The sequence below is a fragment of the Astatotilapia calliptera genome, chromosome 3 (assembly GCF_964374335.1).
Source record: "Astatotilapia calliptera chromosome 3, fAstCal68.1, whole genome shotgun sequence".
Classification (NCBI taxonomy): domain Eukaryota; kingdom Metazoa; phylum Chordata; class Actinopteri; order Cichliformes; family Cichlidae; genus Astatotilapia; species Astatotilapia calliptera.
Genome location: NC_137424.1, coordinates 34,084,891 through 34,108,165, shown reverse-complemented (window position 1 = coordinate 34,108,165; position 23,275 = coordinate 34,084,891). Strand labels below are relative to the sequence as shown.

The 23,275-nt window shown below is 42.3% G+C and overlaps 1 protein-coding gene and 1 non-coding gene across 2 annotated transcripts; both read right to left on the bottom strand.

Annotated features, from left to right (window-relative positions):
- Positions 1–101: 101 nt before the first annotated feature.
- On the bottom strand, positions 102–6,890 carry naa40 (N-alpha-acetyltransferase 40, NatD catalytic subunit). Its single transcript, XM_026161702.2, has 8 exons — positions 6,511–6,890; positions 4,470–4,565; positions 3,599–3,651; positions 3,349–3,444; positions 2,876–3,034; positions 2,682–2,765; positions 2,365–2,442; positions 102–1,267 (listed from the first exon to the last, which is right to left on the bottom strand). The coding sequence occupies exons 1-8, from the start codon at positions 6,514–6,516 to the stop codon at positions 1,120–1,122; spliced, it is 720 nt and encodes a 239-aa protein (XP_026017487.1). The 5' UTR covers positions 6,517–6,890; the 3' UTR covers positions 102–1,119.
- Positions 6,891–9,636: 2,746 nt separating this feature from the next.
- Positions 9,637–9,718, bottom strand: trnal-aag (transfer RNA leucine (anticodon AAG)). The gene has a single exon. It is a non-coding gene; the product is annotated as a tRNA-Leu (tRNA).
- Positions 9,719–23,275: the final 13,557 nt, after the last annotated feature.

Below are 23,275 nucleotides of genomic sequence, written 5' to 3'. Positions count from 1 at the left end.
AAAGGTCAAATGATGAATTTTCACAACTAAAGGTGTCTTCTGTGAAGCTGAAAAAGCATCCAGTTACAGCATGCATCTCTAATGAGGCGATATGACACAGGTGGGGACAAACTGGGAATATTTACTTAGTCGGATGCAGATTTACAGCAACTGATGATGTTGAGAAAACATTTTTTTTAAACGTATTTTACTGAGAGACTCGAAAGAAAAAGGCAATCTTGGAAATCTCATTTGATAAGCTGTAAGCATTAAAAGCGAGGGAGACATCGATACATTTACCTGAATCGAGGAGGCGGGTGGTGCCGATGGTGTATTGTAATCATGTAACAGCAGTATCACGTGCCAGCTGCTGCTAGCTGCAGTGTCTTCTGTTACAGAATAACTTACAACTAGAGTCAGAACAGATAATATTACAGTGCAACGGCGCTTCTCGTGCTGGTTTAACCAGGACCTAAACTCGGGCTCTCACATGAAGCCCGATCCGAGGACCCCGGTGCAGTGAAACAAGCAAGTCGTCTCAGTGCAAAGGCCCCAGAAAAACCCCGAGCTGGATTGTAGAAACTGACTAACTCTGAGTTATTTTTATCTGCTTATTTTGGATGGTTTTAGTTGTGATTTCAAGACTCAAATAATCCCGTTTTACACTTGAGAGACCACAAGTGGGGAGTTTCTTCAATACAGCTCGAGGCCAAGAGTCAACTTTAGGTCTCGAACCACAGTTTAAGAAGCAGATCCAATACAGTATAGCAACACAGAGATGATGAGAGCTGCATGGGATAGGATCGGTCTCCGTGATGGAGACAGTCAGCTTTTTCTTGATTGGAAACCAGTTCTGGTAATAACAGCGTTATGAGAATGGGAAGAGATGATTTGGACAATGAGCCGAGGGGCTGGAAAACAAATTAAACAAACAAAACAAAAACATAGAAAAGGCTGCGTGCGAAAGCTCACACTGCACGCTGCATCGAGATGCCGGCTTTTAATGCGCAGGTGGGTTTTCCCACCTGTCGGCCTCCATAATTCAAAACCACTCGTGGGCTAGCAGGCAGCTGAAGCTTTCGCACGCAGCCGGTTAAAGTTGCTGGCTTTTAACCAATCGCGTGGCGTAACCGAAGCCGATCAGTGGCAGCAGCCCCCGCAGTGTCCGCCCCCGTGGGTGTGTCCCGCCGAGGCCTCGCCGTGCTTGGTCCGCCTGCTCAGGATCTCGTAAGAACAGTCGTCGCCGCAGCAACCGGACATGCTCGGTGAGGTCTCATCGATCTCAAACCTGGAGGTGAGGGGAGACGGCGAGCTTCGTTAATGGGAGACCGAAGGAAGTCGGGTTTCAGACGAAGAAGGACCGTTTCCTGCCTGTATGTGACCTTTATAAGTGGGAACTTCCTGGAGTGTTAATGCACTAATGATGGCGATCACATTAAGACGCCATAACTGTAAGACCCGCCAGTCCCACACGAAAGAGAAAGTAAAAGATAATTCAATAAGGCAGCGCCGTGACGTCTCCATTATCCCAATAATAACCCTCAACAGTCCTCGTGTTTGCAGCGCAGTGATCATAACAAAACTGAACACTAAAAATGAAAGTCGCCAGTTCAGTGTGGGACTAAAAGGGAAATCCGGTTGCAATCTTTGCTTCTGTTCCAGTGTTACGACATTGAATAAAGGCCAGAGAAGTTCCACATTTCTCTATGATTTCATCTTTCATTTATATTAAATTAAATGAGTTAAAATTCCTGGATTATGTCCAGAAATACATTTTTGGGAACTGCCAGCTTTGCCCATTCCTTTCTGATCTAAGACAGCAACTTCATGAGAAAGAGACTAACCCACAACACCTGTGGAGCCATTAATACTGAGCTGTGAACCACGTCATATTCTAAGAGGCTTGGAAAGAAAAGCGTCTGGACTTCTTTAGGTTTCTTGAAGACGTTTCACCTCTCCTCCAAGAAGCTTCTTCAGAGCAATTGGTGGACAGTCCCAGATTATAAACCCTATGGGAGGGTCAGGGTGTGGGTCACAATCAGCCAAGATTTCGGGTGAACCCATTGTGAAACCTAGCCCCACCCTATCATGTGATGGCTTCACCCGAAACCTGTTTTCACACCTTGGCTCGTGTGAGTAGGTAGAGGATCAATAGGGGGTCCATGACCCTCTTGGGGTCATTACAGACTACGATGACCTGGATAACTGAGAAGCTTCACAGACAACTAACCTTATATCATATTCCATAATAATATAATATAGTGTCCATATATTATATTATAACCTTATATTATACTCCAGACTACACGTTCAAAGGCTGAACATTTGTCTCATTACAGTTAAACCCTCCATATTTCCTAAGCGTTAAAGAGCCGGCATACTCACTGTAAAGCTTCTCTGAAGAACTGGTAGGCCCCTTTGTTCTGTTTAAAAACTGTCAACATCACCTTCTTCATCTGTGTACTGGACAGAGGACAAAAAAAGAAACACTTGTCTTTAGTGTAAAGTGACCTGAAGGCGTGATCATAGACTGTATATAAAAGATGGATGTAGCCCATGTTTTAGCATTTGTTATGATAAATGTGCTGTGAATGCAATGTTACATCCTCCAGTTGTGTTTGTATTCAGTGCAGGTCACCTGTAACCAACTTTACAGTCACCACAATTTTCCCTCCCATAGTCACACAACCGAAGTTCTTTACCTGTTAGCGATGAGCTGGAGTATCTGGATGAGAAACTTGCCAAGCCCTTTCCTCCGCACTCTGCTCTCTAACTGCACCTCATAGCTGCAGAGCAAAGAAAGAGGCGCAAATTTAAAAAAGATAAAACTTAGAATAACAGAAATGAGGTTTGAAATCTTTTCTGAAATCCACAAACACACGGCTGGGTACCTCACCAATATAAAACCTCCTCCCCGCACTCTATGTCGAACCGGAAGTGGGAGAAGGCCACGGGGGAGGAGTCGGCGTCGCGAGCCAGCAGGTACCAAGCCCTCTCGTCATTCATCTCCTCCCTCTTTTCCCTCTCCTTCCATCCCCACTCACTCTGCTCGTACCTGCAACAGAAAGACAGCAGACGAACTCGAGCATGGCACAATAATTGGAATTCTTTGCTCTCAGATTTTTCTAAACTGGACAAATACCGTTTAAAACTGAATATGAGACAATATTAAATACAGTAACTCAATCTCTACCTTCTTTTTATACTCTGCGTTTAATTCATGGCCTCAGATCCACATCTTGCCATCTGCCCTTATCTCATGTCACAAAAAGAATTTCTGGCCTATCTGCACTCTGCTCTGAAAAAGATAGGTCACTCTGTTCCTGAACTACTTCGAACTCTGAGAGGAGGCGAGAACAGACTTCTTACAGCGTCTGCATGTTGGCTCTTGTGAGTTCGAAAGCCCACTCCACAGACAGCGGGTTAAGCGCGGTCACTCTCTTGCACTCTATCTGCAGGTTCAGCCTGGAATGGGAGGACAAGTCAACGTGTGAGTTTATGAGTCTGTGTCTCTGGGAAAAGCGGCTGTTCCCTCCATGCGGAAAACACAAAACAAGAATGAATTTCATGGAACGGGATACTGAATAAATCCTCTGCGGGTGTACAAAGCAGTGCGTACCCATTTCTGTCGTATTTTTTGAAGGCTGGGAAGGCGGCCAGGGGGTCCTCGAGCTGTGAGAAGAGAGGGCAGAATGAGAAAACGCTAAACTATCAGCACTCTTCTCCATTCAGTCATGTCCTTTAAGCAGCCTTTACGCTCAATGACCTGAAAAGCCAAATAAGGGCAGGACAGGCTACACGTCCATTAGTCAGTCACGATGACACAAAAGGTCAGCTTCACCTTGTTACTATGAAGATCAAGACTACTCTCATCCTTGGACAGATTATGGCACACTGGGCCGAAACCACAGACACTCAGGCTCAGAGAATTTAAGTATGAAGGCCAAAGACGGACCCTCAAAATCAGGTTCAATTGCTCATTTATTCATTTGAAACTATGGTCCACTTTAGGAGATTTTCTTGCATTCCTTTGCTGTTATCACATCCACCACAGTGGGGGCAACTCATTTTGAAACAAAGTGACACAAAAGTAATCGACCCAGCCAAACCCATCATGATCCCAATGAGGAGGCTGCTGCAGCTCAGATCATGTTGTGCGAGCTGTTTTCCTCCAGTTTGCCAACGCTCTAGCCAACCTCCAAGCTGCAGGAGCCGTGCATTCGAATAGACGGGTGGGGGATTTAATGATGCAGATTAATTATGCATAAAGGCACACATGGTGCGGTATTTGCCTTTTCCTGTCATGCCCATATCAATTAAGGCTGTAATCGGGGTGAGGAGGGCATCCCCGAGCTTCTTTTTTTTCGTGCCTTAAGCTTACAATGGAACAGCGTGCGAGAGAGACAAAAATCAAACCGCGCATTTTTAACTTCAGTGCAAAGCCACAGCAGAAGATTTCTCCTTTTCACTCATATCCACAACTGAGGTACCTTATTGGCTGCGTCTACTTTGGCGCATACGGCGTCCATAGCTGCCCTCTCCTCCAGACGTCTCGCTTTCTTCTCCTTTGCTCTGTTGGACTTCCTCTGAAGACACAAAATGAACGGAGAGGAAAAAAAAGCAGGGGACATTTGGTGAATTACAGATGGATCAGAATGAGATTTTTCACCCTGACACAGACACACAAAAAATGCAAAATCCAGAGATCACTACAGACAAAGAGGTGCTATAACCCTTTGCCTTTTTTTTACCACTTAATTTATTCCCTTCTCTGCTTCGCGTGATCAGTGCCAGCCATTTTTCACCACTTCTTTACTGGTGAATCGATCTTCTCTTGTCAAAGAGTGTAACCTGTGCTGACGAAATGACAAGGTAATGCAGCATTCTGGCACAGCAGCTACAGCCTGTCAGGTCACAAGAAATCACGATGAAACCTGGTGGCAGCAGAGCCCACAAACACAGAAGCAGGTAGTAGCCAGAGGATACCACTGTACTTTTTCGCCAACACACACACACACACACACACACACACACACACAAAATCGATCAAACGTAGAGTGCAGTCTTTCCCACTCATCTGAGTATTAGCAGATCTTTGAATTTCTGTTTAATAATGACGTGTGCTGCTGTACACGTTTTAATTACAACCCCAAAGCCACGTGGCAAATCAATCAGAGAACAGATCGACCCTCAGACACTACGCATGAGCACATCCGGGAAGATCGAAGCTCCAAAAATACATCAAGGCCTGGAAAACAATGAAAAAGCAGAGCTTATTACTCTTAATAACGTGATTATTGTCTCTCTGAAATGCTTTCATTCTAAAGCCATTACAGCGGTATAGTATTTCTATAGCCTGTGCTGCTCCCTGTGGGAAATTTCTCTGATACCGTTACTCTCATTAAGCCTGCTCCTGGTTTGATGTCCAAAGCATCTGCATTGATGGTGCAGCCATAACTCACACAAATGACCCTGATAGCGTTTATGCTGTGCAACAGAGAGATTAGACACTTTAACAGTTCCTATACCCATCCTCTGGACCTGATGTAGTGATTTTTTTGTGGCTCCATGCCATTTAGATACTTATTTGTCTGGTTGAGTCAAACAATCACAAGTAGTATTAGTGTATTGCCCTGGTTGGAAGACTCCATGAGTTATTAGAGTTGGTCGTGGTGCGTTTAGGGTGCAGAATTGGTGCTTCACTGGAGAAACAACTAGGCATTAACTGAATTCCTTCATTCCAGGGCTGAGCAATTATGAAAAGGAATGCCAACTTTAGCTCCAAGCATTAACTCTGTACCAAGCACAGGGAGGCTGCACACTGAGCTGGGGAAGGGGGGACACGTGGATTGGTTTATCTGGAGCCAAAGAGAAGGACAAAGTCAAGTCTAGCTAAAGTTAATAAACTCAGCTTTACAGCTTCAGAGTGTGTGCAGGCCTGGCTGGTGTAGACAGGTAGCTCATATTATCAACTTCCAACATGTGTGAATTAACCAAGGCCAGGTGGGAAAGAGACCCCACATCCTGGCCTGTTTGGAAAATGTACACACACACACACACACACACACACACACACACACACACACACACACACACACACACACACACAAGTGACTAGCATTAATGGTTAGCAACGTACTCGCCATTTGCTGTAATGGCATTCCCCGACAGCTAACAAGGCTAGCGGGCTAACAATGTCACAACACACATGACATGTTAAGTGTGCGCAACGCCAAGGACGATGCAGTAACCCAGCTGAAAACGTCATAAAAAGCCATGTGTGTGCTCGAGCTAACGCTACAATGCTATGTTACTGGGTTTATGTTTAGGCAGCTAGACGGCTAACAGCCAAACCAGCACCTTCAGCCACATCCATCCACCATGGTCTTTCTTGCTTTCCCTCTCTCCTGCCTTCCTTCTTTCTTTCTTTCATATCTCCTCTGCTTAATCAGCCACTGACGAGCTAAAAACCTTTCTTTGTGCCACCTCGCTTCATATATATATTTTTGGGGAAAAACACATGCAACTCACCCCCATTTTGCTGCCGTATCTGCTCGATCCCCCTGGAGAAACACACCTCTATTGTCCCGGTGCTTTGCTGAGTTATTAGTATCGTGACTACAGGCAGAAATAAGGGGGCCAGATGAATATGACAATGATGGATAGTGTGCTAACAAAGCTAGCTGGCTGGCTACAGCAGACGACCGAAGGCTTTGAAAGAAGCAGCAACCGGCTGCGAATTTGATTCCAACGTGAGTGAAAACCGAGCCGTTTAATTTCCCTCTGAAGTCGGATTGGCGCCAAGACTGCGAGGCTGAATTATCCGGGCTGCTTCGTTGCCCTTTTCTTTTCTCCTCTCCGCCGCGTCCAGCTATGCTGCGTTCACGTGTTCCACCTCACCTCGGACTTCTGACACCCTTAGCCCCCAAATAGATTTAAATAGTCTTAAGAAGACTATTTTGGGTTAGGGTTACCCTAACCCTAAACCCTACTTTTCCTCTCCCTACACTATTTACTATAGTGGTTTAAAACAAAACTAAAACCTAAAAATGTTAACTTAAATAAAAATATAAAATGGAAAACGAATTTAAACTACATTGTTTGTTTACAAAGCTTCAATAATCATTCAATTCAATAATAAGTTGTTGTTGTTTTTTTAACTCTTAGCTGTAATATTTATTGATATGGTCATCAGGAGCCTCTGCTGCATGTTTATCTAGACTTGGATGTATACATGACTTTAAGTGTTGTGTTTGTGTAATATTTAATCTGAACTTCCTAAACCTCGACTGTCTATAATCTTTTTTTTAAGCCAAACACTTAACATGTTCAAACAATATAAAGGTGAACTGAAATGAGCAAACCCACCCTGGAAAGTAAGTGAATTTACACTGAATTGAAAACGAAAATTCAAAATTAAACGAAAATTAAGACTTTTTTTAAGGCAAACAATAAATATAGAACCTAAACATCATGTGCAGTATCCTCACATACATCTACTACATGAAAAGTGGCACTGGAGAAAAGCGTAAACTATAGCAAATCAGCTACTGTGAAAGTGTCTTGAGCCTGCATTCCATCTGAAGACCACTAGATGGCGACAGCTGTGTTGCAAAAATACTTGAGGTCCTATTGAAGTCTAAAGGAAAACAGTTTCCTGTCTTGACCTCTGTAAGCACGTTGATGCTTGATTTATGATCTCAGTTACTCATTTGGAGTTATACTGAATAAAAAATGAAGTCTATTTTGGCTTTTAGTCAATCTATCTTTCAAAATAGATCTGTATAAAGCTACACAATCATTTGCTAACTTGTCAATCACAAGTCACAGCCAGTGAGTGTATGGTTTCACAAACCGGCATGTACTTGTCACATGTGGATTTTGGCAATCAACATGGCCACAGTGGAAACAATCCAGTGTTTGTTCAGTGATTCCAGTTAATGGAGATGAGTAACTGTAGCTGCCATTGTGGGATGAAATGAAATAATAACAATAATAAAACAAATAAAAGTAGTCATTATGCAAATCCCCTTAGAGGATGCCATCGCCCACGTCCTACACACCACTCTCAGCCACGTGGACAAGAAACAGGGTAACTATGTGCGAATGCTGTTTGTTGATTACAGTTCAGCGTTTAACACAATAGTGCCCTGCAGACTGTTCACAAAGCTGAGGGATCTGGGACTTAACAGCCGTCTGTGTGCATGGGTGTTGGACTTCCTCACTGGCAGAACTCAGGTGGTGAGGGTGGGCAGGTGCTTCTCCAACAGCATCACCATCAACACAGGAGCACCTCAGGGATGTGTCCTCTCGCCACTGCTCTACTCCCTCTACACTTCAGACTGTGTGGCCACCCATGGCTCCAACACCATTGTGAAGTTTGCTGACGACACAGTGGTGTTGGGTGCCATCTCCAACAACGATGAGGCAGCCTACATGGATGAAGTGAAGAATCTGGCATCGTGGTGCCAGGACAACCACCTCCAGCTGAACGTCAGCAAGACCAAGGAGCTGGTGGTGCACTTCAGAAGGGGTCAGCACAGAGACTACAAGCCCATTATCATCAATGGAGCTCCAGTGGAGAGGGTGCAGTCCTTCAAGTATCTTGGTGTCCACATCTCCTCAGACCTGACATGGGCTGCCCACATTCAGGTCCAGACCAAAAAGGCTAGGCAGCACCTGTATCACCTACGACAACTGAGGAAGTTCAGGGTCTCTCCAAAGATCCTCAGGATTTTCTATACAGGCGCTGTGGAGAGCATCCTCACACAGAACATGACATCGTGGTTCGGGAACAGCTGTGTGAAGGACCAAAAAGCTCTCCAGAGAGTGATCCGTACAGCAGAACGCTGCTGCAGGATTGCTCTCCCCCCTCTTCAGGACACCTACACCAGGAGATGCCGGACTAGAGCAGCGCAGATACTGAAGGACCCGTCCCATCCTGGCAACAAACTGTTCCAACTTCTGCAATCTGGTAGAAGGTTCCGCATCTTCCGGGCAAGGACAGAGAGACTCAAGAGGAGCTTCTATCCCCAAGCCATCCGTGCCCTAAACACACACACCCGCCCTCTCACATCATCTATAATTGACTGAGACAGGACTCTTCCAGACACTAAACCAAGGCACAATGTACATTTCAATTCCTTTAATTTTAAATATGTTTATATTGTCTATCCTGTAAAATAGTCAGATGTCTATTCATATTAATGTACAGAATTCACCTGCTTGCTCCTACTACTGCACATTCACCCAGTGTATATACTGTATGTATATATATATATATATATGATGTTCTTCCTCTACACCCCCCCCAATTTTTGCACATGTTGAGGAGCGTGTCAGGCTACATTTCACTGTGTGTTATACTTGTATAACTATGCATGTGACAAATAAAGAACCTTGAACCTGAACCTTGAACCTTACATTGTGTTGATGTAGTAAAACTTTAAATTCATTAAAAGCTGCTTTTTTTCCATTACTATTCTACATCATTTTAAAAGGAGCCAAGTATCCTTGAATTATTGAAATTATACAGATTTCACTATCAACTCAACTGTCACACCTAATTCTGTTGTTGTTCTACTCACAAAGACCACATGTTTAAAGTATATTCTGTGTGTATTGACTGCAGCTTTCTATGTGTACTTGAAAAATGTCTGGCAGCGGTGGGATTCGAACCCACGCCCCCGAAGAGACTGGAGCCTTAATCCAGCGCCTTAGACCGCTCGGCCACGCTACCACGTGCGAACCTGTTTTCCTGAAAGAGCTGTTGGTCACCTTTCTGACAGTACCTGAACGCACCGCTGCGTTAGCGCGAACATGGTTTCCTTGTTTGTGACGACAGAGCGCCAGACAGCACAGGTCAGGAAGCACGCGGCACTTTCAGTACCAGGAGGATGACCTCTGACCTTTACTACTTCTATGACAGAATAATGCTCAAAACGTGAAAGGCTCATAAATAACAGGCTGGGAGTAACATGTGCGGCAGCTACAGTAATCTGGTAACTCATTAAATACATTTTTTTCCAGTTCTGGTTATCTGAGTCAAAATCAGACGTTACCGTCACTCAAACGCGCATGTGTCAAACAGCTGCATATATGACAGAAAACGCATGTAAGCATTGTATTTTCAAATAAGACCCTTCTTTTTTATAAAGCACCGACTGTGTTCTGAACAAGTTTTCTCAACGTGAAAACAAAGCATCCGCATTTCACGCGTGAGCTTGTTCATTTTCCTGTGCTTTGTCTGTGCAGCAACGGAGGTTTAGTGAAATTATGGCACATTTGCCTTCTGAAGTCACTCTTCCAGTTTAGGGAGTTACAGCATCTAATGCTAATGTTACCACTTGGACCACTTTGGACTTCACTTTCCACATCTGCTCCAGCTGTTCCTTCAGCCCCTGGTACGCCTCTATTTTCTTGTGCCGCTTCTTCCTGATGTTGCTGTCCGCTGGGATTGCCACATTTATCACCACTGCGGTCTGCTTCTCCTTCTCAAACACCAATATGTCTGGTTGTCAGTCTGGTTTAAGTCCCACAGGACCTTACCTCCATCAGCTTTGTCTCCCACCAGGAGTTGGAGGCTTCTAATTTGGGGCAAGTTTTTCAAAATATTTCTTTCTCACAATATATACTCACTACTTCACTAGCACTTACATCACAATACTTTACATCATCATTATTACTAATAGTAATAGTGGTTAAATAATTTAATAATTTACATGGAAAAGAATAAAAGAAAATGATTTCTAAGTATATTTACATAATTATTGGTTGGAATTTCCAGTAGAAAATTTCAGTGTCTTTTCTGCTATTTTGCTAAGATTTTATAAGAATACAAACCAAATACTCCACTTTTCTCAGTTGTGCATCTATAGCTCATAGTTAATCATGCGAGTGAAAGATAACTGCCACAGCGTGAAACCCCATGCTGCTCTGGGCAAATCTGGCATGTCTGGAGAAGGAGTTTGCCACAGTGACCAATAGGTGGAGGTGTAGGTTTGGGAAATTAGCCAGTTCATACTACAGCTCTTATTTCATTCTACTGAAGCTAGAAATGAAAGTTTTTGTCAATTACTCTCAAATTTTTTACAGCGTTTGTAAAACAAGATGCATTTCCCCAAACAGCTCATACAATCAGTCGCAAAACATTGCAACTAATGTGAAAAAGGTTGTAATTTAAAAACCTTTAACTGTTTATCAAAACAAACTATCTGCATTAAACTATAACACTGGTCAGCGGGTTTTTTTCAGAGATGAAATGTGACATTTCTTATTGACTTTGCTGAATCCAAATATAACAATTTAAATGCATGATTGACGGTTTCCCACGATGTTGAACTTTTTACATTTCACACTTATATACGTTCTAACATTTTAAAATAAATTTTAAAAAACAGTTCCACGTAGAGACAAAATTACACCACAATACAAAGCAGTGTTGTTCAAGTTCGGTTCACACAAAGGGTCTGTTAACGGTAAATTTATCTGGGCTCCAGCCTGCCAGGCCAGACCAGCATGTTGTGTTTAGGTGGGATAATGTTATGACATGTAACATGACATGTTGGTTTCTTCTTCTTGGCTGCATGTCTCTCTGTAGATCTCCACAACCAAACTTAGTTCATCACTTAACAATGTGGGGCACCAACAGTGAAAATGCAAATGTTTAATTTGCATGTCATTGGTGCGCACTCTGGGAGTCACGTCACTTAATATATTTTTTAAAAAAATCACGCAACTTTACTCTGCAGCATTACACATTTTCTGCTACTGGGAAGGACAAATTTAAGGTCACAGTACGGGTCAAAGGTCAAACAGAGAGAATATATTTAAATTTGATATTTGCTTGTGATGCTTGATACCTCCACCTGGGCCACTACTGTCAACATTCAGGGCTTTACTTTATTTATTTATTTATTTATTTCAGAATCACTGACTTTTTTTTACCCACATGTCGCCAGGTGTTGAATTCTGCTGTGCAGAAGTAACACAAACCTTTTAAGGATTTTGCATGTTGTTTTAGGAAAAACTTTGATTTGCATAAATCTGTAAAGATTTAAATTAGTTTCCAGCTCATGTAAATATCGCAGGATGGTTAAACTTGTGGTAACATTTTGTCTCCTTGCTGTTTTTCCTAATAACAGCCAGGGGTCTGACCTTGATTTTCCTGCTTTTTTGTGGTTTCTTTACCACAGTGACTTCTTTCTAATGCCTTATCCAACAATTGGATTGTTCGCACTAGATCAGTCTGCTCTAAATGGAAGCCAAGCCAGTAAAGGTTGACATAAGAGTTTATATTTCCTATACTGCCTCATCAGTTATCCTTGTTAGGGTATACTTTTTACTACTGAGCATTTCTCCTTCTTTGTTAGTGTCTGCACATGTTTCAGCACATTCAGGCAAATAATTAGGCACAACTGTCAATCCTTTGAACAGTTACTGCCTGTATAATATGTATGTTTAAATGAAATTGCATGTGACATGAGAAGCTACTTTCAGCTGCCTCCTCCTTCGTCACAAGAGGTCACCACAGCAGGTAGCTCTGCATATTTGGCTTGGCAGGGTTTTTACAGCAGATGTCCTTCCTGATAGATCCCTCAAAGGGATTTGTGTTTCCTCCCAGGATCAAACCAGAGAGTTTTCACTTGGTAGGCAAACATTTAAACCAGTAAGGTGAAGAGTCCATCTAGTATTCAAAATCTGAATGAACATGGAGGAGCTGCTCAGGTAAAGAGGAAGCAAGACTATAGATTCTTCATTGCTTTTACTGCAGGAGGGGATTTATGAGGACTGACTGTCAGTCGCTGAATGGAGTGACAGACATTACAGTTATTTTCTTGTTGTAATACACGGTTGCATATTTTATTTCCACTGTATATGTTTGTTTTTTGTTTTCCTTATTTTTTCCATAAGTTTCTTTATCACCGCGTGAACAGAGTGGTCAAAAGTAGAAGACTTATATTTCTATAAGTCTTCTTATAGAAATATAAGTCTTATAGAAATATGTTGTCTATATAAGAAGACTTATATTTCTATAAGTCTTCTTATAGAAAATACATATTTCTATAAGAAGACTTATATTTCAATAAGTCTTCTACTTGTTAGTAAATATCTGCTGTACCAAGCTACAGATATTTGTCTGAGAACACACGGCTGCTCGTCGTGTGACTTGTTAAGGGTCACACATTATCACACTTTGGCTCCTGTGAACTGTAACGACTCGCATGATGACAGAGGGTGGGTCAACGACTCTCTGGACCAACTTCAAGGTGACAACCCCACTAGGTGTTAAATACCCAGTACTCAGAGTCACAGCCTGTCGCTCCACGTAACCACACACTCTCAGTTATCTCCCTTGAAAAATATCAGGGAGGGACTGCTATGTATGCGGCACTCGTCTGCATCTTCCTATATTCTGATGCCTGTCACCGCCACACATACTGGCTCCTCATCCATGGGCAGACGGTAGCCCTGGTAAAATATTTATATGCAGGTTCCTGCTTGTTGCAGTTTTTCGCTGTTGCTTTGGCTTCGTTCTCAAATTGCGTTTAAAGTTATCGAAAACATAAGAAATGCTTCACGGCGTTTCATTCAAACTGAGGATTTTTCATTGTTATTGCTTGGAAATGTTTTAAGACATTAACACAAGTGACTTAATATACTGTCTACAGTTTACATGTGGGCAAAGTAGAAGTATTGTTTTTAAGCAAATGCAATATTTGTGTTGTGTTTTCCACATTAATAAGACTTTTGACTTTAAAGACTGATGTCCCAGAAATTAAAGGTGGTATTATTGTGCAGCTGACATCTAAGATCCTGACAGATGAATCCTCCAACAAATAAACAACAAATAAAGTTGTTGTTTTTTCCTGTCATTGTAACTGTAGTTGATTATAATGTGTGACCACTGAGGGAAAAGTATTCCCCTCACAGTGTAAGGGTGCTTTGTATAAACTAAACCTGAGACTGAAGAAGTCACTTGGGCGAGTGATGAAACGTTTCTCCCACAAAACGCTACGACCAGATGAACAGAATCAACTTTTGGAGATTTACTTACCTGGATGATTGAGAATGCATCAAGATGTACAAAGTAAACATGCCAGTGAAATCAGCACCTGAAGAATATTCACTCAGGAAATCCTGCATGATTCTGACTTCATCTCCTCACAGTTTAAACACATTGGTTTACACATCGCTGAAATAATTTGGGATTTTGGTGAAAGTGACTTTCTTTAGTTACACTAAAAAATAAATCTTGACAGATGATTAACTATCCTGGCAACGCTGCATTTAAAGTGAAAAAAAAAATGGGAAAAGCTGCTTGAGAATTGAGAACATCAACATTTTTAGCAAAAAATGTGCAAAAGCTGCTTGTTTTAAATACTTCTGACTTTCACCTGGGGGCTCTGCAGACGACATAATGTGCATGTGATGATTTCCACAGACTGCTACTTCTCTGCTGAGAGGAAACAATCTATTTGGATCACAAACACATATACAATTTCCTCTTAATTCTCAAGTAAAACCTTGTCCTCATGAGTTCAGCATGTGGAGAGTTTTCACTTTGGGGCACAGTAGCAACATTCTCCTCAGAAAAATAATAATCTGGTGCAGTAGGCATTCGATGTCAGTGATGACACTCCTTTATTATTGTTAAAAGTTCATTTGAGACGAGAATAAAAGGTTTTGAGCAAGCTTCCACATTTTGCAGGTTAACTACAGTGTTTCCTGTACATATGAACAGTTTGGGGTACTGATTGTGTACTGGGTTTTTGCTAAATGTAAGGGTCTTCAGCTGTTAACTATGGTTACATATCATCTATGATCAGCTCTTCTATATCTGGAGCATACGCTCTCAAATCCCAAAAGACTCTGTTTATCAGTATTTGTAGTTTATGACATCATACTGGTGAGTAAAGGGTGGTGAAGTAATTCTTAATACCATGAACTGCCTTTCCAAATAAATTTTAATCTCATTGATCAGACGTTTTGAAGCCGACTGAAGGGTCGCCGCCTCAGTACTTTTCCACATGTTGGCGTTGACTAGAATAAGGCCAGCCCAAAACAAAAGGGTTAATTATTAGACTCTGGATTGTTGACTCTGGGAATTCTTGGTTTGGTGGGATATGAAATGGCCACCGACACAAGCCCACCCACTTTTCCATAATGCAAATAAAGGCCCTGTGTATGGGGGGTTCTCTCTCTCTCAGTAACCTCCCCAGCGCAGATGGCCCAGTCTCTAAACCCCGCCCACAGTCTTTTGTCTTCAGGGAATCTGTCTCTTGGCTGTTAGTAGAAAAACTATTTATTTCATGTGTCAGTAGGGGGCGCGACAAAGCCTACTGAGGCCCCATACTCACTGTAACAAGCAGGTCTTCTTTTATTTTTGGATGCATAGCCACGGCAGAAACACAGAATTATAAACAGGACCTGAACAGAAACTATTCGACTACATTTTCTTTTGTTTTGTCTTTAAATATGCACAGAGACCAGCATATGAGGGGATACTAAAAAGCAAGCTGCCCCCCCTCCCACTACCACCCACACATATATATATATATAAACGTTCACGCGCACAACTGTGAAGCTCAGTAATGCTCTGTGCATACATACATAGATATATAGACAGGCACAAACCAAGAATATCAAGACAAGGACAGATGAGACCAAACTTGAAAGGGTGAAGAGCAAAGTAAATGAAGATAGAAGAGAAAGGATGAGGAGGAGAGAGGTGAAAGATGAGGCAGCAGGGAGACACAGAGAAGCAGAGGGGAGGAGGATGAGAGAGGGAATCAACAGATGCAGTGTGGAAAGGACCGAAGGAGAATGGTGGATGAGAACGAGGCCTCTTTCAGCACAGAGAGCTCTGCAGCGTAGAACTGAAAAAGAGAGACTCGATATCCAGTTCGTGGCTGTCTCACTGTTAAAAATGCAGCACAGGATCCATATTTGACCTGAAATATCTGATATCTGCCTCCAGAATCACACGTCTATCTCTATTCACTGGGAATATTTAACGTTTTATTTATTTTCAGGCTACTCTCACCAGATTTGTTTTTATTATTCTCCACCCGATTAATTGTTAATGCGAATGTCTGATCGGCTGTCACGTGGAAGCACCTCAGTGCGTTTAGGCATATAGACATCGTCAAGATGTCTATATGCTGTAGGATGGGGAAGAAAGGTGATTTTAAGTGACTTTGAAGGTGGCATGGTTGTTGGTGCTAGATAGATCATCTGAATATTTCAGAAAGAGCTGGTCTGCTGGGATTTCCCCCCACAATATACTGTAGAGTTTACAGAGAACGGTGCAAAAAACAGAAAATATCCAGCGAGCAGCAGTTCTCTGGCCAGACTCCTTCAAGCAGGTAGGAAGGCAACAGTAACTCAAACAGGCACTCACTGCACCCAAGCCATGCAGAAGAGCATCTCTAAACACATAACACAGCGAACTTTGAAGCAGATCGATTATAGCAGCAGAAAACCACACCTAACATCAATCCTGTTAGCTAAGAACAAGATAATGAGGGTACAATTCACACTAAAATTGGACAATAGAGGAAAAATGGTGTTGGTCTGATGAGTCCCAATTTCTGCTCAAACAATGAGATTTAGCACAAAATGACATGAAAGGCTGGGTCCAGCCTGCCTTGTATCATAGTTCAGACTTTTGGTGGTGTAATGGTGTTAGGGATGTGTTCTTAGCACACTTTTGGGCCCTTAGTACAAACTGAACATTGTTTAAACACCACAGCCATTGTTGCTGAAGATGCCCATCCCTTTATGACCACCATGTACTGTACCATCTTCTGATGGCTGCTTCCAGCAGGATAACGCACCGCATCACGAAGATCAAATCATCCGCAACTGGTTTCTTGAACATGACAAGTCACTAGTCACCGACAAATTCACATTATGGATGCACAGCTGACAAATCTGCAGCAACTGTGCGATACTGTCAGGTCAATATGGAGCAAAATCTCAGGAATGTTTCAAGCACCTTATTGGATCAGCTTTGAAGGCAAAAGAGGATCCAGCCCAGTGCTAGCAAGGTGTACCTAATAAAATGTCCACTGAGTGTATGTGGATCCAACACCTCTGAAATGTAAAGAAGTGCCATTTGATTGGATACCTAATAAACAGAATTTTGATAAAACTCATCAAAGCTCAGTTTCATATAAGAGCATAACTCTGGTAACAATGTCTGTTTATCAAAAAAAGTGATTATTACATATTAACATTGTTATTTAAACAACCCCCTGATAATTAAGATTTTTTTCAGTAATGTTAGGACCTCAGAGTGTTAGATTGCTTCTAAGATTGCTGTGGCTACCGATTATATCATCCCTTAAAGAACTTTTACTGACAACCCGATGAACATCACTTGTCACGGTTTGCACTGGCAGACCATATGGAGGGAGGAGGAGGACCCAAATGCAGACACTTGGAACAAAATTATAATTTAACAAAAGTCGAGCCGTTTAATTGTGGCTGGGAAAAGGTACAAAACAAAAAGCAGTTACACACTGAGGCTAAACTAACCAGAACTAAACTGGGAACAACTAAATGCTAAACAGAAGAGACAAAGAACAAAACCTTGAACATGATAAAAACCTGAACATGAAAAAACCTGGAAATATGACGAGAACTCAACAGACAACCTGAGACCGAACAAAGGAAGACAGGACTTAAATACACAGAACGGTAATGAGGGAAGTGGAAACACATGAGGAACATAGCTGACACAAATTAACACAAGGGAAACAAAACTATACACACTGAACATGGAAACACGAGACTGTCAAAATAAAACAGCAAACATAATGAGACGAAAACTGTGACGACACGAGCTTGACAATATGACATGGAAAACACAGACATGAAAGGTATAACAGACTGGGGAGACAGAATGATACACAAGGAGAGGAACATGGAACCAGATAATGGGAACGAGGCACAGACATAACTAAAAATCACATATAGAGGACAAGAGACTTACACAGGAAACAGAAAACAACAGAAGGGATCATGGATGAAACTTTAACTAAACAAAACCTAATTACACTGAAAAAAAGGCCATGTTGGATTTACTTGATTCAATAGTGGACATTGGTTGCACACAAACGTTTTGCTTTGGCAGAAACTTAAACAACTGAGTTAAATCAACACAACTTATTCATAGTCAATAAACCTGTGCATTTTGTGTTCATAAAACGTGATTGAAACATGTTTAGATTAAGTAAGTTGAGCTCTTGGAATATTTTAATCCTTCACAATTTTGTCATTTTATTTCAACACTATTCAATAACCTTTACCACGGTACTACTTGATTACTTAAATACTACATGTTGTCTTCATATTACATAATGTTCAAAAAAGTCCAGAGTCTGGTTATCATAAAAGTTGAATGGATCTACAACAACTAACATCCTCCTGTCTTTTTCCTGGTTGCATTCACAGTGAATTTAGAATCACAATAAGTTAACTCTAATAACTGCATGACTTTTAACTGTGGGAGGACACCAGAATACCCAGAGACAAACCAGTGCAAACTAGCCAGATTGTGGATTTGAACCCAGGACCTGCTTACTGTGAAACAACGGCGCTAACCACCATGTCGCCAATCCAGGGTTGACAAAAGTAGGAAAGCTATGATTGCAAGGCTTGATGCAGAATTTTCTGTACGTTTTTGTCCTTGACAGGTTAAACCACAATAAAAAGCAATAGCATACACTTTGTGTGTGTGTAGTTGTCTGCCTCTTATTACTCCAGTGATTTTCCCGCAGTTAGAAATCTCATGTGATCTTGTTAATTTCATGAGTCCAGCAACTAACCACTCTTACTAGATTGTATCATGTCATCTCCACAAGAACAAATTAAGTTGTTGAATTTCGTACAGATCCTACATGATTTTATTACCTTCAAGATAGAAACATGAAAATTTTGTGTTCAAATTACAAAGTAGACTTTTTTAATGTAACAACCACCCAATTTACTTCTTTCGGTATACCAAAAAAAGTAGAGGTGGCTGTTCGACTTGACTGAGATGGATGCCTTCCTCAAACCACGATCCAAAGAGTGCAAGACTGAAATCCCGTGCAGTGTCGCGAGATTTAACATTGCTATATCATTGACTTACTTCACTCGAACATGATATGAACAATTTAATCTACCCGCTCTGCATATCATGTAGTTTTTACACTATATAGTTACACTTAACTTTAAACCATGAGGCAATTGTGTTAAATACACGCAAGTTGCTTACATAAATCCAAGAGCTGGCCAATCCCTTTTTTCAGTGTAAGACATGCTAATAATAACACTAGAACTTACCATTACTCTAATACATCATAAGAAATCAGGCATACAAAATAAACTCAAAATGCTGGGTCGCGCCCTGACAGTCACTAACTGTACCTCTTCAGAGCCCTGGAGGCCCTTGTACCAGGCTGTATCTCTATTTTTTTTTTTTTTTTAAAGGACAACCCACCATTTTTCAACAAAAGATGCCAAAATGGCATCACCGGCTTACTGTGACTCAAAGGGATTTGTTGTGCTTGATTTGAGTTGCATCAGCTTTGGTGACGTTATAGTTAATAATCCAACAGATTTATTAGCAATAGTGCTTACTGACCCAGTGCTTTACACTGCAATTTAGGCTACAAAGCTGAATAAGTAGAAGTAAACGTGTCAATATGTACTAGAGCTTTTAAGTAAAAAATGTGCTGGACAGCTAAGGTGTAAAGTTTGAAATGAACAAAAGACTCAAAAGCAAACTTTAATTTGTCAGAATCAGAATACTTTATTAATCCCGAAGGAAATTAGGGCTAAAAGCAAAGTCCAAAAAGGAACCAAAAGAAACCCACAATCTTCATAAGAAGCCAGAAAAAGAGAAAATTCACCTGGGAAGATACACTGATGCTATATGAAAAAGACTAAGAGGAAGGACAGGACTGTAAATACACACAGACGATACACTGGGGCTTGGAAATAAGACGGAAAGAGACAAAGTTTAAACTAATCAAGGCAATCTGACAATCTGGAAATAAAATTCAATACCAGAGAATAAAAGAAAAGATGTTACCAAACTAAAACATGAAACTAAAGACAGACAGTAGATGCAAACAAGAAACCCCAGATTAAACATGACTCAGAGAAACCCTGGGGAGGATCGAATAACAGAATCGAGGGAGAAAACAAAACGTAAAAATATTACAAACCTGAAGTGACTCACAAGACTGACAAAGCCCAAGCAGGAAGTCAAATCCTAAAGAGTGTTATAAAAAACCCAACTCAAATAAAGCAACAACAGATGTTAAGCAGAAAGTGACATACTAACAGCATTAAACAAGAATCCAGACCTCAAAAACACAACCAATCCCAGATCCCAGCTGTTACTGGGTAAACTTTAGGGTGTTTTTTTTTTTTAGTTGAAAAAAGTCAATATTACCCAAAAAATGAGGAAACCTAAGAGATTGCCTGAGGCTCTTCAACTTCTAAGAGTGCATGAACAGTGGCTGGATCGTTCTGTTCTCTAAATATGCTAATATTATTAAACTGTGTGAGCCACGTAAGAGTCAAAAGCTGGCCATGATGCTTTTTGTGTTATTTTTTTACTTTTTTTTATTTTAAGGGTTTGGATGAGTTGCACCCTTTTGCAGCTTTCTAGCCTTAAGCTACAGTTTGTGACTGGTACTGGATAAACTACCTCTGAGTTAAGCTGATAAACCAAGGAGGCTAAATCCATTTTTTCCACCTTAACAACGCTTTTGACCGTAAGAAAGGTGTCTCAAAAACTGAATGTTGTGTTTTTGTGCAGTTTTTCAGTAAATTATGCCCCAAAGCAGGGATCCTGACTATCTTTGGTGACTAATTTCCACCGGCATCAGACTGGAGTTTTGCATCAGTCAATACTGACACTAAATCTGCTGAGTGCAGTCATGCTCCTAACATGGCTGATAATGGATGTCAGTGTTAGTGCTTCTGCGTGTGTCTTTTTAAGTTCATCTTGTTGTATCACAGTTTATACTAAGGCCTGGAACCTACTTGTGGGGGTTTGAGCACTACATGCTGAGCACAGAGCCTCAGGAAATTAACACCTGATCTGTAAGCAGAGAGTGCTTTACAGGGGAAAAAAAGGTAAAAGTGATGAGGCCTTGAGACACGGCTGCATATCTATTATGCAAGAGTTCCTAATTTCTTGTGCACACGATGACATTGCAGATATACAGCAGGCCGAGCTGTGCAGCAGACACTCCAGTGATGTTATTGTCCTTTTAAACTCAGCTTGAATTTACATACCCTGATCCATTTCTGTCGCAAACCGATGAGGCCTCATCGCATTTCACCGTGGCACTAAAACGAGCAGAAACATTCAGTGGTCCTCCAGTACAACGGCAGCTACAACCAACCTCGGCAGGAAGAATCCTTTCTATCGCATCTGATTCTACACCTTGCATCTCTTGAGATCAGAGAGACTCGGGGGAGTCAAAGGAGGAATAGATGGAGGGATGGGAGTCAGGGGGAGGAGGGGGACTGAAGACTTGGGGAGATAGTACGGGAGACACGTTTTGCCTCAATGGAAGAGAGAAGAGCACACAGACTGACAGATAGACGGGCTAGGAGGAGAAATGAGACAAGTGGAGAGCTTGGGTGTGTGTCTGTGTGTGGGGTGGGGGGGGGGGGAGGAGGTGGAAGAAAGAGTGAGCTAAAAAAGAGAGTAGGAGGTACACTCGGCTCTGAGAGATCGAAGAGAAACCGAGCGCGAAGAGGAGGGAAGGTGGTGGGGGGAGATGGAGTGACAAGTGGAGGGGAGGACTGAGGATGAGGAGAGGAAAGGACAGAGAGAAAAGGGAGGAGGACGGGTAAGGGGAGAAGGGCTGAGGGGAGAAATATAGCAGTTGTTCATTAGTGAGGATGTGTTAGGGACTGGAGGACTGAGCACGAGGAGAGACAGTGGAGTGGAGGGGTGAGTTATGGACACTGACTAATGAGAGGAGAGGAGGGAAGGGAGACACCAGGGGAGAGGAAAGGAGGGTAGAGGAGGTGGAAAGGGTGTAAATGAGACTGGAGAGGGAGGAAGAAGAGGGAGGGAGGAAGAAGAGGAGCAGGGGAGGGGAGGGGGGGTTAGAAAAGAGCGAAGCGAAACTGATGGGGGAGGGGAAGAATTTGCACGTACGCACACACAGAGTTGAAAACTGCAAGCGACATGAGAGGGAGACACAGGGGAGAGGAAGAGGGTAAGGAGGAGGCTGAAGAGAAGGAAGGAGGGGAAGGGAGAAAGACAGGAAAAGAGTCATTACTGGAAGGTAAAGGGGTGAGGAGGATGTGGAAGAGCAGAAGAGGGGAGGAAATGGAGAGAGGAAGGGGGAGAGGAAGGGAGAGGAAGGAGGAGAAAAAACAGGGAGGGGGCACAGAGAGAAGACAAGAGATGAGGGGGGAGGAGAAGGAGAATTAGGGCAGATATTTAGGAAGGAAGAGGGAGAGGGGGAGGAAGGAAGGCAGGAGAGAAAGGGGGTAAAGTAGTGAAGAAGAAACAGGAGCAAAAACAAGGAAATGGAAAAAGAGAGAGAGAGCAGCAGTGAGGAGATAAAGTGAGAAGTGAGAGGAGGAAGAGGAGGAGGAAGTGGTGATGCCACAGAGAAAGAAAGAAGAGAGAAAGAGCTGGAGGAGTTTGTAACAGGCTGTTACATGTCAGCAGCAGGCACTGGTGACGGGAGCAGTGGCTTCTGTGAGAGTGTTACTGCGAAGGTTAGTGGGTTTATTCCCAGCATCAGGTGAGAGAGCTCCTGCTAAAGCTAACACTGAAACATCCCCCATTCTGCTCACACACACACACTCATCCACCTGTGAACTCACACGCGCACAGGCTCGTGCACACAAACACATCCAGGTCGCAACTCTTTGAACTGTTCTGTTTTAAATAAATAAATAAAAACGAGCACACTGAGGCTATTCATCTGAGTCACTGTCAGTTTATGCACAAAGTAACGCACGCGCCTGAAGACACGTTCGCATACTGACGTACTCGCGCGCGCACACGCACGAACACTCGTTTCAATTGTGCTCCGCTCCTGCCCTTTTCTCCACCAAGCAAGTCTGGACAGCCTGCCTCAGTACAGAGATGCACTGAATCCCTCCGCCGACACAGTGGCAAGTAGTCCCTAATTTATGGGATTTTGATAGATAGCGGATTAAGACTCTCTAACACCTATTGTTTTACAAAATGAAATACCGACACGTTTCTCTTCCATTTAAAGGTCATTAACGATGTAATGATCAAGACGTGAATTATCAG